The 15,945-nt window shown below is 32.5% G+C and overlaps 1 protein-coding gene across 2 annotated transcripts in view; it reads left to right on the top strand.

The window, feature by feature from the left end:
* The window catches only part of LOC143253150 (DNA-(apurinic or apyrimidinic site) endonuclease 2-like), a 49,619-nt gene that overhangs the window by 10,325 nt on the left and 23,349 nt on the right, over positions 1-15,945 (top strand). For both annotated transcript variants that reach the window (XM_076506496.1, XM_076506495.1), the window contains exon 2: positions 8,928-9,201. In XM_076506496.1, coding sequence (XP_076362611.1) covers positions 8,928-9,201 — 274 coding nt within the window. The remainder of the gene's footprint in view (positions 1-8,927; positions 9,202-15,945) is intronic.

The raw sequence follows: 15,945 nt of genomic DNA, 5'->3' as shown, positions 1-15,945 counted from the left end.
GTAGTTATCTCAGTTTCATTTTTATCTCATTCCTCCAAACTTTTACTTTCTGGTGTATTGTCAACCACCAAGTTGCAGACTAGTGCTCTCGTATACATTGTTTCAAGGTCTCCCATGTGATATGAAGTGTCTATCTTTATTCTTGTTATGGGAAAATTTCTCATTGTCCCACCAATTAACACACATGCATATGTACTGGTCATCAGATAGTAGACTATTCTTTGATAGATTGTTCAGGCAGAGTATTCATGATAAAACTTTGTAGAATGGACAACAACTGCCTGTTGTGGAGACACAAGTGTAGAGGATGACATTTCAAAAGTCTTCCACCTATTGTCTTCAAGTTAGTGTGTGTAGGTGCTGTTGGTCTTTTACAGAGTCCTGGTGAATTGTGGAGAGAATGTTATGATTGGTTGGATTATCACTGTTTATGATTGGAGGAGAGATTTCTTGTAGCTTCAATCAATGGCAGCCACAGGTTACTCACTTCTAATCCAGAATCTCTGATTGATCAGCATGTGCCCACTCTGGCTTTGCTACTTAACATACCCTTGGAGGCTGTAGCCATCTTTGTTTCCTTGCCATGCCTTGTATTGAATAAATCTGTATGGTCTGCTTTTGAAAGTAGGGTTTTGTGGTCACCCATTGCACTGTCTCAGGTAATGTTTCTCCAGACACTCCAATGCACTCTCATCCATTTTTTGCTGAAGAGGATCAGAGGAGTCCTTACAGCTTTCCAGTTCCAAGCTGCTGGGGTGATCAATCATGAAGTCACCCTCCTGAATGAATCGTGTGCAAATAGGTCTATAATATTTAGTGCAGAGTATGACAGCGGTGTTCTGTGGGTGTAGATGTGATATCCTCCAGTATGTGTTATACAATCAAAAAAGAGTGAGATGTCAGTTTGCAACTCACCTATTGTTTTGAAGCTCTCATTCTACTCTTGTGTGGATGTTGGTACCCTGTGGCTGGATGTTGGATCTAGAGAGAACCAGTCAGCATTATTTCCTACACATTTCATGGATGGGTGAAGGTTGTACCTTGTTCAAAATTGGTGCAGTTTTCCTCTTCATATTTTTGGATCTGACTCTCTCTCATTTTCAGGAGTATTTTTTGGATATTTTTGGGAGTTATTACTATAACACTATGTAATGAAATTTTTACTTTTTCTTGTTCCTGGGTAGAAAGTATTATTTTTCAATGGAAAAGAAAATTTTCTCTTTAAACTTTGCTTTTGTGACCTGGGTAATGAAATTTTCAGATTTACCCATTTTCCAGAACATTCCAGGTAGATTCAGTGCTGAATACCTGATAGAGAATTTTCTCAAACTTACAAGAATTTCCTTTAATGTTATAGAACTTGAGAATTTTCTAGAACTTTCCATAGTAATATATATATATACATACATACACGTACAGGAGTTCATCACTCACCACTTCAGTTTAGTTCTAGCTGTCTAAGTGAACACATTGATCTATCTGATTTTATCAGAGATGGCATCTAGAACCTGCAAGCATTCTCGAGATACATTCTGCTATGTATATGGCCAATTTATCAAGACAAGAGTGAAAAAGTCCTCTGTGAAAGAGGAATACAACAGTGTCAAGACCTTGCTAGAAGTTTTGAAGTATGGTGATAATGGTTGGGAGGTTATTGGATACTTCAAAATTGTGACATTCTTGATGGGTCTCCAAGGAGGCTTTACCAAGTTTCCCTGTTATTTTTGCCTTTGGGACAGCAGGGACACTGCAGTGCACTACAACAGGAAGCACTGGCCACAATGAACCGAGTTCTCTGTGGGGAGGCACAGTGTCAAGTGTGAGCCACTAGTGGACCTTCAGAAGGTGTTGTTCCCACCATTGCACATAAAAATGGGTCTTATGAAACAATTTGTCACAGCTCTTGATAAGGAGTATGCAGCCTTCAAGTACCTTCAAGATTTCTTCCCTAAGCTGACTGAGGCAAAGGTCATAGCTGATGTAATTCATTAGACCACAAATAAAGAAGATCCTGGAATGCAAAGAATTCTCCAAAAAGCTCAATAGGAAGGAGAAAAGAAAAGCTTGGGGCAGCTTTGTCGCAGTGGTTTGGGGCTTCTTCGGCAATCACAAGGCCGAAAATTATGTGGAACTGTTTGAGGCTCTGGTGTTGAACTACAACAAAATGGGCTTCAGGATGTCCCTGAAAGTCCATATCCTTGATGCTCATTTTGATAAATTCATAGAGAATGAGAACATGGCAGCATTCTCAGAGAAGTAAGGCAAGTGATTTCATCAAGGTATATTGGACTTTGAATGCTGCTACCAAGAAGCATATAACGAAAACATGATGGGAGACTATATTTGGGGGCTGATACATGAAAGTGATTTACATTACAGGAGCAAATCGTGAAAAACTACTCACTTCTAAACATTTTTGTATAACTTTAGTATTAATACATGTGAATCTTGATTCATATGTTGTTTTATTCAGACCTTATGTAAATGAAAATATACAAATTTGCCTGTTTTTACATAGAAAATAGATTAATTTCTAAATTTCATTATCCAGGTCACAAAAGCAAAGTTTGAAGGGAATAATGGCCATTTTTTGTACTTTTACAACATAAGCAGTTAAGAAATGACACGTACTATCCAGGAACAAAATTTGTGTTGCATTGTGTAATTCTCAAATACTACTCCTTCATCCTATTCAATGTGGGATTATAGCTAATAATGTGAAAGGAGGAAGGAAGTACCATATTAAAAGTTATAATTTTTCTATATTGAAAATGTGTCTGATAGACACTTCCATTTGCTCACACTTCCCACTCATCCTTGTCACTTTCTTCTGGTGCTTACATCTACCAAACTTCGAATTGATGGTTCGATAAGGCATATAGGAGGAGTCACAATGGTCATGTGAGTATGCCATACTCCTATTGGTGGAGAATTGATGCATGATGATTTGTGTGAGAAATATGTTAGAATAATTTGATTCCAGTAGGGAGGCAGAAGGTTTGTGGCATGCATGAAGGAAAAGGTTTGCACATAGAGATCTGCACTGGATGAGAATAGCTAGTGGAGGTAAGGGAAAGGAGGTAAGTACCTATCAGATATATATTTTCAGTCTATATGAAAATTATAAATTCCAATTTGTAGGTGAGACCAAAGCAACTCTGTGGGAATTTTCTGTAATGACTACAAATCAACAATCAATACAAACAATTAACTTTGGCCACATAATACTTACGTGTCTGGATACTCTTGAAGACATTAAACTGATGGGTATAGAGACAAATTTTACATCGAATAAGAATGGGAAATTAAAGAAGCTTACTGTATAGCACTGTTAAACACTGTAATGCCAAATAGCATTAATCTTAATTTTGGGATTGTTAATCTTTACATGTCTGTGAAAAGATTTTCAAAACTAAAATTATAATTAAACTTACATTATTAATATTGTTCATGCTTAATTTCTCTACATTGTTATTACATTATATTTATTTTGCATCACATTATGATTTTCTATATTTTCCATCACCTTTTATTGTTATTTTTATTTTTATAAAAATTGTTTTACATTTCTTTTAACTATTAGCACAGTTAATTCTTTTATGTCCATAACCCTTTATTCTCCTGAAGAAAAACAGTGAACTTTTCATAAGTGCTTGAGTTTTGGATCTCATTTGTAACCATTACAGTGTGAATTTATGTATGTCTAAGTTGAGTGTTTTTAAATAATATATGTATGAGAGCAGACAAAAACAACTAATTAATTTTAAACTAAATTATAATTGTATTGAGTCAAAATGTATTTCTGGTACTAAGAAATATGACTTAGTAAAAAAAATTGTATTTTATGTATCATATTAGAAATGAATCTATTTCTATCAAGGCTTCTTGAACCTATATTTTTTGTTGACACCATTTATTTATCATACTGGTATTCAAAGGATTAATCAGGTATAATGAGTTCCAGAACTTTCACTGAGTAACTGTTTTAGGAATTTCCAACTTGCATGTTGGCAAGTAGCATTACAAAAGGAGGAAAAATGACACAACAGATTATCAGGGATATGTATGGATCAGCAAGTAAAATTTATTAGATTTATTGGACAGGTTTCAAAGTAAGGAAGAAATGTTTGCAAGTGGTAGGTCATTCAAGGAGGTTGAGAAATAATGTACAAATAAGAAGGAACAATTTGGTCCTTCAAGGCTGCCTTTACACATCCACCCTTGAGAAAATTAAAAACTTCAATCTGCCTTTTACTTTTTAGAAAATCATCAATTCCCCTTTTATCCGTATTTATGTATAAGCTGTATTCTTTACAGTTGGTATATGCAATTTGTTTACAATAAATTTTAACAATAAACAAACATCACATAATTCACTTGTTTTAAAATAAGTCAAACAGGTATACAAATGTTTGTTACTCTGTTGGTTCTCACAGTTGTATCCAGGGCTTTAAATAATTGTCATATTTGTCAGAGTTCACACAAGCTGGTTAAATTGCTTTAAAACACAATTTGTCAAGATGAATTATTCATTCTCCTCTGTTATTACAATAAACTCTGATAATTTTACTTTAAAATCACCACTGCAACCTTTAGTTACCACAGTTGTATACAGAGCTTTAAATTATTCTTTTTTTTTTGAAGTCCATACTTACTGGTTTCAGTTATTTTAGAACACAGTTTGAAAAGAAGATTTAATTTTTTCTCTACTCTGTTATTATACAACAATCAGTGATAATTTCAATTTAAAAACCACTACTATATGTTCTATATGGCTAAACTCACAATCATTTAGTCTAGATCTGTCTCTCAAGCTAAATTCTAAACGTATTTATACCCTGTCAGAGGTCTAGAATGTTCCATGCATTAACAAATATGATACAATAATGCTCAAAACTACAAGCTCATGTCAGAAAGTTCTAGTAATATGACACAACAGTGTAACAGTCAGCATTTCATAAATAATGAACTATGTGATGTATGGTTTATACAGTTACACAAACTTATGATTAACTATTGCTTGTAAAAATAACTAAATTTAATACTTGTGCTACATAAACAATCTTAATTGTAACACTCGTTAAACTGAAACAATTGTGTATACATAACACTAGGTTCTTTTTTTAAGAAATGTATTTACAAGACCTATTAATACTATATAAAAATTGTTTTCAGCTCATGCACAAAGTCTTTTCATACAGTTTGCACCATTTAATGGCCTCATGTGGAACCTTTAGTTTTGAAGATATAAAGTACACCTTGCGATCCTCACACTACCAGTTTTGTACCTATGGATGTATGCAAAAGGCTGACAGTCTGTCAGGAGGAACACTTACTTGTAGAGGTAGTTTTGAAATTTCAGGATTGCAAATATGAAACCAGCCTCTCTTTTTTTTAAGTCTCACAGTGGTTCTCACTACTCAACTTGTTATTGACATCCATTACAAGAAACAGTCCATCTATATGTTCTTGTAGAAGTATTGCTCCCATTCCAAAGTCTGATGCACTGGCCTAAATGATGAATGGTTTGTTGAAGTCAGAAATTCTAAGGACTTGTGGACTTCATAACATGTTCTTCAACTTTAGCAATACCATCTTTATTGTTGACACTACTATACTTTCTTGGGTTGACCTTTCTTGGTCAGATTAGTCAATGGGGCAGCTGCTTTAGTGTAGTTTGAAATGAACTTCCTATAGTGTTCCCCTAACCCCAGGAAGGGTCTGACTCACTATTTGGTTGGTGAAGATGGTGGATCTCATTTGGGAGTTAGTCTACGCATTTACAACACTAAATTCAGGGGTTTCATTCCCCTTGGTGGACTCGGCAGATAGCCTGATGTGGCTTTGCTATAAGAAAACACACACAAACTCTTCACAGACTTCTGAATGCTTGTTTGTGTTGTTGGGGTCATTTGAATTGCAATTGTTTCAGTCAAAGTTGACACAGTTGCACTGCAGATGATTCTCCAAATGTAATGCATCTGCCACAACCTTGTCTACATTTGGAGAACTGTTGTTGTAGTAATGGCACTTTCCTCCTTTTCACTTGCATTGTTGTCTGTTTTGCAAATGTAAGAATTATTGCTTGTATGCTAACTCACATTCCCTTTGTCCGAATAAATTTCTGATGAAGATGTTGAGTGGACAAGCATCTTCTTTGAGTCATTTTATTCAGGTAAATGTCTGTTTCTGATAATATACATTATCATTGTCAATCAAGCAATCACCACCTCACACAGGAATTGAAACAATTCAAGGATAGAAATGCTGATGTATACTCAGAGTAACAAACTAGCAGATTCTTCATTTTACAGGATTCTGTGGATATATAAGTAGGCTTTGCTCATATCCTTAAATCAACAGGTAAGCAGACACTTAAAATTTGAGTGTTCAAGGACCAAAACATGAGCTCAGTGTAAGCTCAATTGGTATAGAGATAACAAATGGCCTCTATACTAAAACAGTTACTTGCATTAAAAAAAAGGGAATTGTAGGTTGTTTCAATTTAAATCATGTATTGTAAAAAGACAGCTAATGTGACTAGTCTTTAGGTAGTTCTATGTAGAAGTGATTATAACTTGTATTTTATGAGCTTGCCTTTGGAACACTGTCAGGATATTTAATACCTGGACTTAGGAAAAGTCATAAATAGACAACTATGTATCTTTTGTACATGCTGACTAAAGCAAGTTTTAAGAGAGAAAAGTGTTAAAATGACTTTGCTGGTTTTAATGTTGAAGGTGTTATTTTGTATATTGATCTTGTAATGTGTGAAAGTTTGTTTTGTGTTTTGAAATATTGCATACCTTGTTTAAATGGTTATTTAGCAAAAGGTTTGTCTTATTTATCTTAATCTTTTCATGGTCAAAGGGTAGGTCAAAGTGTGCATGTTATGACATATCACACAGTTTCATTCGATATTTAATTAAACTGCTTTGCTGTCAATATGTAAAAATAAATGTGGTTTCAAAATTTAGGTAATAAACAAGATTTGAATATTATGTATGTTTTAATTCTTACGTTTCTAAGAAAATACTAAATTAAATCCTTAAACTCTTCTGTATAAGAGTTATGTCATTTTTATTATAGGTTATCTGCACTTTCTAATTTATTTATCATTGATCTTTAAAGTACAGAATTTAATTAAGTTACTCGTTATAACAGATACAACTAAGGAAAGTCTGTTTATTGTAACCTTAATTTTTGTTTATTGAGCCATAAACTAGAAAATTGGACTCGCTTGTCACCATCTTCTTATAGAAATTGCCATTAAATCTCTGACATTTCATACAATTTATTGTCAATAGAAAGACAAAGTTTTAATTTATCAAATAATGTATAACACTTTCAGTATAAAGTATTATCAATTAGCTTTTCAATTTGGAAGTTTATCTTGCAATGTTTAAATTGAATAGAGAAAGGAACTTTGTGAAGTCCCTCATGTCTTAGAAAGCCAGTTAAATTAAACTAGTTATAGAACACTCTTTGCTTTGTGCATTTTTTACTTTTTAATTTTAGTTCCATTATTTATGTATATGAAAAATTAGTGTACTAAAGTTATCATTATAAGCAAGTAGGCCTAAATTTCATTAATAATCAACAGAAAAAAAATCAAAGGTAAGCAATACATTTCTTGTTGTTTTTGTATATTTGTTATTTATTGTTATAAGAGTAAATAAAATGTAAAAAATAAAAACTTAATACATATGCAAAAACCGCTCATTTGGGTTGAGAAAATATTTTACGTAGAGGAGCGAACAACGTTTCGACCTTCTTTGGTCATCGTCAAGTTCACCAAAAAAAGAAGGTTGAAACGTTGTTTGCTCCTCTACGTAAAATATTTTCTCAACCCAAATGAGCCGTTTTTACATGTATATTTTTCTCTCCAAGTGGGTTTTCTCGACATCTCTGAAAAACTTAAGTTAGATAAGGTCAGGTTAGGTAAAATAAGGAAAAAAAAATTCTTCATGAGGTATGCTTGCAAACAGGTTATGTTCTTTCTATCTCCTCAGTTACTAGATGCATTTTTCAAAATTACAATGTGCTTTGTGTTATTTTTAATATAGAGTGGCAGTCAAGAGAACTGCTAAGTTTCCTTCACTTCAGTTATTCACAGGACCTGTTGAGTTGTCAAGGGAGTCACAATATTTCCCATAATGAAGGATTACTGTGGCACAAAATTTGCTAAAGATAGCAACAGACTCATTTCTCATGGGTGATATCTGAGGGTTTTACAAAATCCTATTTTTGATTTGAGGGTGGCCCTCAGTCACATGGAGAGGATCTGCCCATAGAGAGAGAGAGTATTTTCTGGATATTACTCTTTATTTTTGTAATGTTAGCTAGATTTCAGTGAATTCTTTACATGAGATTCTTGGTTAACAGATTTGACTAGTTTGTTTGAAATTTTTTCTTTTTTTTAAGACAGATTTTTGTAGTTCTTTGTTGTGTATAATTTTTTTGTAGACAGTGTTTTCTGTTTTTAAACAAATTTGCATGTCAAACTTTGTGTTTTTAAATATTTATTTTGAGTTTTAAACACTTATTTTGTGCTATGATGCTGAAATTTAACTTCACTTAAATGTTGATAGTGACCTGATAAATATCCTTCCTTCTAATTCAATGAGTATGCTAAACATTTGTCTTTACTTGATATTTAGCTTGTTTTATTTTGTTTTGTTAATAAAGATAGTTCTTACTTGTTTTATACGATTTTTTTATGTAGTCACATCCTTTGTGTTTGATATTTGTTCTATTATCTAGTTTCTAATGGATCTTCTGTTACTGTGGTTCATAACCATCTCATCTGAGGGAAATCAATGAACCTAGAAATACCAAAGTATTTATACAACATTGAATGAATATAATTTTGATCCTTTTTATTAAAAAAGTGTTTATAAAGGCACATATTTCATGTTTAACTACAGGTACTTTACTGGAAGAAGAACTAGCCATTGTGGAGGGGTACAACTCGTACTATAGTTTCCCACGATGGCAGAGTGGATACTCTGGTGTGGTAACTTACTGCAGAAATTCATGTCAACCAGATAGAGCTGAAGAAGGACTTTCAGGCTTAATAACAGGACAGAATTGTCGTGATGACTCTGTAGGCTTTTACAACAACTCTGAAGAGTTTACTCCCCAAGAGCTAATGCTCATAGATTCAGAAGGGAGAGCTGTTTTAACTTCACATGAAATTCAGTAAGCCCCTTTGTATTTTTTGATATAGTGAAAGGATATTAAAAGGTTTAAAACTTCACTCTTTTGCAACTCGGTTACCTGAGTTAAACCACACTGAGTGATGAGTATCTCTCATTAGCTCTATTAACTTTAGATAAAAATTTTCCAGTTAAGCATATTTTATAATGGTGGATTGTTATTGATATGGTTATTAATATCTTAAGTGATCCTGAACTAATTTATAATTACGTTGTTGCCATTATTTCACCCCCAAGATTTTGGATTTATTTAACTCTGTTTTTGCAACTGCTTTGGTGGATTACACCAATCACATGACCCAAAAGTGATCATGAAGTTTAAATACTATATCTTCTAACATGTTTCATGTATCTTCATAAGCTTTCTCAAGCTTTTAGTAAATAATACAGATCTTTTGTAAACAAAAAAAAATGAAATGTTTAATTCTTTCTTTTTTGGTAAACATTTGTCTGAATATATAGATGCAGAATATTGACTGCTCTGAGTGCAGAGTATTTTCCTGTTAAGATTAAAAATATTTCACATCATCTAATAAATTTGAAATGTGATTTGTGTAATCTCAAAAACCTCCTAAATAAATATAAATTTATTTTCTCTTTAAGGGCTTAAAATTTCATCTATTTTTTTCTACACCAACTCTGTACACAGGTCAGTTAATTTTATGATCTCATAATTATCGTAAATCTTTAAAGTTTGAAAAATTATTATAATCTGAGCTCTAGAAACACAGTGGGGGAGGATTTATTAGCTTGTTAATAGTACAGTAGTTACAACCAGAATTGTCTAAAGTGAAAAAGTGTGAGTATGTGTTTATGATATGGCTCTGTATAAACTCCGTGCTGGCCCAATAAATTTGGTAGGTATTTGGATGTTAATAATCCTCTTAGAGTGGTCAGAATTTAAGGTTTACAGATATAAAGTAAGTGCTATGAACAGGTATGTGTATGTTATTAGTACTCATTTGTTATAAATGCTGAAATTTTAGTCATATTTCATAAATTGTAGAACAATAAATCAAAAATATATTTAAAAAGAATTTTTTTAATATGTACATGTTACAAAATTTGTTCTTTTGGCATCATACTTGCTAAGCCTCACTGTAAGCCTCATTTATCCTCTAAGGTGGAGGGGGGTATGACAAACTACTTTTTTTAAGTTTCAATGGCAAGTTTAGAACACCAAAAAAATTATCTACTTATTATACTGTAATAAAACCTTTGTAATTTATCTGGCTGTTTAATTAAGATATATATATATATATATAAAGGTTAAAAAATTTCATTTCTATTCAGAGCATTGACTTAGTTAACATATTTCATTTCCAGTAAAATTACAAACTTGCCCTTCAAGCCAGTTACAAGACTACTGCCTCTTTTATGCAACTGGAATGTGCTCTTTCTGCTGTTTATACATGTGATTTAAGAGAAGTTGGTATGGGTAGATTAGAGGTTTCTAAAGAATGGAGTACTGTGCCATGCTACCCTTGTATGTTTACAAAATACATTAGTTTCTCAGCAAAACAATAGATGGAAGATTCTTATTTTGTATTTTTGCTTTTACATTTCTGAAATATGAGTCTTTCTAATTTGTTAACCTCTAAAGAAATTATATGGTAAGCATAATAGACTAAACTGAGCAATAAGACAAGAAGACATGCCATTTGACAAACAAAAATACATAATTTAGCATTTTTTAACTATTTTCTTTTGAACTAAGACATTAAAACATATGTAATAATGAAATTTTTATTATAAATTACATTTTGATGTGAAATTCATTGATGTACAATGATAATAAAGATGTTTAAATTTGAAAAATAACTTTCTAAAACAATATGATGTGTGCTCTTTGACCTGTCTCATAGTGAGAAGATTAAACTCAATCACTTCTAATTTGCATATGGCAAAAAGAAAACAATTTAAACATTTTCAACTTGATAGGCTTGCATTTGGTCAATGGAAAACCTCTTTTTAGTTCTAACTGATTTTTTGCTAAAAAAAATATAAATGGTGAAAACTTAGGTGTAATTTATTGAAAATTGCATGAGACTTCAAAAATTTTTTTATGAAATATATTTTAAAAAGTAAAATTATCCTTTACAGACTGTGATGCTAGGTTATAGTCATAAAAAATATATTTCCATGGAAAGTAATTTGTTTGTTATATGCAAGGTTACAGGAAATTGAGACACATTCTTCATTTGCCATATAAAAAATCAAGTTAAATCAAGTGATGATTTTATACACTCTAATATTTCTGGTTTTGAGGTAAATACAGTATTTACAGACATCACTGAAGGAAAATTATATGAAAAGTAAACATTACTCGTATGCCATTAATGCCTATTTGGCAGAGAAATAACTAACAATTCTTCACTTTTACTACCAGTTACAAAAGGGCTGATAAAGATACAAGGAGTTTGGGATTTGGGTAGAAAACTGGAAGACAGTTTAAGGTTTTATTACCAACTGAAACTCCAAAGTTAACATTGTTGAACCAAAAATTAAAGAATATCTGAACAAATGTAAAATAGTGATGAAAGTTGATGACATTTTTTTACTCATGCCTAATTATGTACAGATAACTAGTCAGTTATGTAGTTGAACTCTGTTTTTTTCAGTTTTGTCTGTGAAAATTTTTGTGGACTCTTGCCTGTACTTGAAACAGTTTTGTGCATCAACTGGTTTCTGTATGTTTCTATATTCAAATTTCTAGGCCTATGAGTTATTTCTTCATCAGACCATGAGTCTTTCTTCTTAGGTTCTCTTAATTTTATGAATCTATATGCAATAGTAATTGCATGTAGAAAATAGACATATTTGAACATTTCTACACTTTGAACTCTCACACTGCTACATCTTCATCTTCCAAAGGTTCTAGCTTTGTTTATGAAGCCAAAATTTCACCATCAGTGAGAGTAGTTAATATTCTCTGATACAGTTATTTGCAAAGCTGTAGACACCATACAACATATTATCTTGAAATTCCTTGCATGTTTTTCTGCTGAATGTTCTTTGTCTGTGAAAAATGTTTCTGCCAGTTTTTACTATTTATTTGATTAGCTTTGCTTCCCTGTTTTTCTATTTCCTATGCATTTTCCATTCTTGAACCCTACCATAACATCAGTATTTTCGTCCAGCTAATTTCACTTCCTGGTTTTGCAATGTCCACCATGTTCTCTATTGAAAAACAACTCATTCCCCTCTATGTAAATTTTGTCAGATATATGCATATTTTTCCTTACTTTTATGTCGTGTTTCTTCATGATCTTTAGTCCATGCTTTCCCCCTTGTAATGGATTAACTATTACATGTTTATTTTATTACCAATGTTTGTGTTAGTTAAATATATATATAGAAATGCATGTAACTTAGTGTTAAATGTGTTTCAAAATTTCCTCCCATTTTCTAACTTTGTAGAAGATTCTCGAATGTAAGAACCAGCAACGTACTATCTGTTTAAGTAAAATATTGTTGCTAACTGAACTTTTGAGAACCTTCCTAAAATGTATAAATCATTGCTTCAAAAGACAGTTTTCAGAATATTGTATTTTGCTACAGTTATTCTACTATAAGCCTTGGATAAATGTGATAAATGTTTATCAATTGGGAAACTATAGATAATTGACCAGGATTGTTTATAGATTTTGAACATTAGAAATTCAGTGAATTAACTTTGGATGTTAGTATTTCTGTGAGAACATTTAGATAAGTTTATCAGAAAAAAGTCAGTTTGTAAATGGCATAAGGCCAGCCAATAGTACAGAGAGAGAGAGAGAGAGAGAGATAGCTGGTTAGTTACTAAGTGAAGTATGACAACATCAACTCAGAATTAATTTCCTCATTGTGAACTGTTGATAAAATATTCAATTCCAGACCAGATAACACACGTAACACAAAAAAATTGAAGACTCATCTGGACTAAATTATAATACATAACATAATGCTTGTGTCTGGGATCTGAATTAGAGACAAACTTTGTTTCAAATTAAAATTCAAATCTCAATTCAATACATATTTATCAGTGCCAACAAGATTTGATCATGTCTAAGTGCCAAGGTTTTCTTGAACAACTAGAAAGATGTTTTTTTTTTTTTGCTTGTTTTAGGATTCTTTTTCTTTTTGTAACTCATTTCTTCCCTCTCCATTTTGTTTTAAGCACCCCATTTAGCTTTCTAGAAAAATCCTCTACAGGAAATTACTGTTTTTTCACATCATTTCCCATTAAGTTCAGTTTTTTGTGGATTTTCTTGCTTCTGGTTGTTGAAGTCCCTTGGGTGAAATGTTGCAGAAAGGATATGGATGACCATTAATGCCATTTGTGACTACATTAATCACACCACTGCAGTTTTGTCCACCTCTGATTTTTCTCTCTTCTAGTCACTGTTGTTCAGGCATCCTGGAGACTAAAGACATGAGTCTTTATTTCATTTTCTTGCAGTTTACACAAAAAAAGTATAACTATCACACAATAAAATATGTATATTACATAGTTTTACATTGTAGAACTTTAAGATGGTTTAATTCTATGTTTAGTTTATATCTGAATATTAAGGATAACTGTTTTTCCTACAGTTGGCTGTAGACAATAAGAGGCAGTAGGACTTTAGATTTTATGGGCTCAAACACTCAACTCTCAATTGATTTTCATTAGTTGCTGGTTAGTTTTACATCAGTATAGGGATTTTGTCTGACAGATATAATATCCTGAATGCATTTGTTTACTATTGACCACAGACATTATTCATTGTGACTTAAGAATGACAACAAGAAATGACAATGGAAGAATTATTTTAAATCTTAGTCTCATTATAATGTTGCTTCACATGGAGTACTTTTCTCTGTTTTTCCCAAAATCTGCAAAGAGTATCTTCTCTTGTTCAGTCTCCATTGTTGAGATGGGATTTTCCACAAAATTGGTTTGGCAATTTATTGATTTGACCATTCAAACTGTACTGTTACTTTCAAACAAACAAGCAAAAGTATCATGTATTTTTTTCTCTGTTTAGTTCCTTCTGCTCACAGTGTAATCCATTGCACAGTCCCTATGTGGGATCATACACAGGTGATAAATTACTCCAGTTTCAGCTTTGCACCTCTCTAGTGTTTTCCTCTATGTGCATACTCTTCTCTTTCATTTTCTTTTAGTGGATTGAGAAAATCTTTTGTTTTCATGGTACCAAGCACCTGAGCAAGTCTGTATAGGGAGAGTTACACTTTAGGCTGGTATAATCTCACTGGTATTGGATTAAATGGATTGGAAGTAGGACAAGAATGTCTGTCTATAAATGTAGTACAGACCACCTTTGTATTGAGAACCAGACAATTTCTGGTGGTTGTGACCCACCTGGTAGGTCTCGTTCTTCTTGAGATGCAGATCTAAGATTATTAGTCAATGCACCTGTTTATTGTTGTAAGTATATCACATCTTGTTTACAGTATGGCTTTACTAATTGTTCTTGCTGTACTACGTGTACATGGTCTACTCACCTCCTTAAATATACAGACTGGTTGAACAACCTTTAGATTCTGCGAAACTTTGTGTGTTTTAACATTATGCATTAAGTTCTTTTTCTGTGTTTTTCTGCACTGCTACTTGCATTTAGCAAAGATTATTCCTCCAAAGTGTGAGATTCTAGCTATTAGTCTGTGGAATGGCAGGTAGCATTTTTGGGGCTAACAGTTTCCTTAATTGAAACACTCCCTCTTCATCTTTACTTCCACGTATCTTTTGTGTTTTTAAAAGTGAAATTTTGGTATACACAACATACTCAAGGGAGATTATTACACACAGTTGGTGTCTTGCTTACCTATTTGTTGAGGGGTATTATTCCATATATTTGTTGTGGGGTAATGTATTAGCTTGAAATACATTTTATGTAAAGAAAATGTTAATATTGTCAAGCAACAGGAGCTACTTTGCCTTTTCATGAAAGTAGTAATCAAACTACAACCAGAAAAAGTGTTAGGAATGCTGGAATAAAAGATCATAGCAGAAGAGTGTCATGCTTTCCAACCTGAAGGAATGCCTACCAAATGAATTGGGACTTTTGTACCTTTGTATTATTGTAAGCTTTCTGGTTCTTATATGCACAAAAGATACACTGTATGTGTTTGTCCCTATAATCAGAACCTAAAGTCAATGATACTTCTCTAATTTAAGCAACACATTTCACAAAAACAGCAATTATTGCATAAAACTAACTTGAGAAATTGTGTAAAGAGTATTCAGGAAGCAAGGAATTATTAAGGATTTTGAAGCTCTTAGGATACTAGGGCTAAGGTTCATTACAAAGAACTTTGTCACTAAGGCTCTTAACTTGAAAAAAAAAATTCAACTAGACTCAGTCTGCTTCTGAAGCTGTCATATTGCATGATTTTTTTAAGAACTGTTGGTTCCTATTTTATAGTGAAATATAAACTGAAGGAGAAATTTACAGTTTACACCATAACTGTTGTTGTTATTACCATTCTGAAGGTGCAAGTTTTGTTTATCAAACTCTTGCATCATCAGTGATTCTTTAAAGCATTTTATAGCAGCTGCGTACATCTTTCAGTTCAAACTTCTCATCAAGCTGTAGGAAAAAGTGCTCTATTGGAGTAAAATACATAGTTTGGTATTTGCTGGTCAATGCAAACAAATATGTCAAGTTCATTCTTTGTCACTATGAGCTGGACTTCAGATTGAATTTTTGAAAGGAATATTTTTGCATCTTAACCTGCCAGA

Source organism: Tachypleus tridentatus, chromosome 6, assembly GCF_004210375.1.
Source record: "Tachypleus tridentatus isolate NWPU-2018 chromosome 6, ASM421037v1, whole genome shotgun sequence".
Classification (NCBI taxonomy): Eukaryota; Metazoa; Arthropoda; class Merostomata; order Xiphosura; family Limulidae; genus Tachypleus; species Tachypleus tridentatus.
Note: the sequence above shows the minus strand (reverse complement) of the source record. Positions and strands in the feature narration are given on the sequence as shown.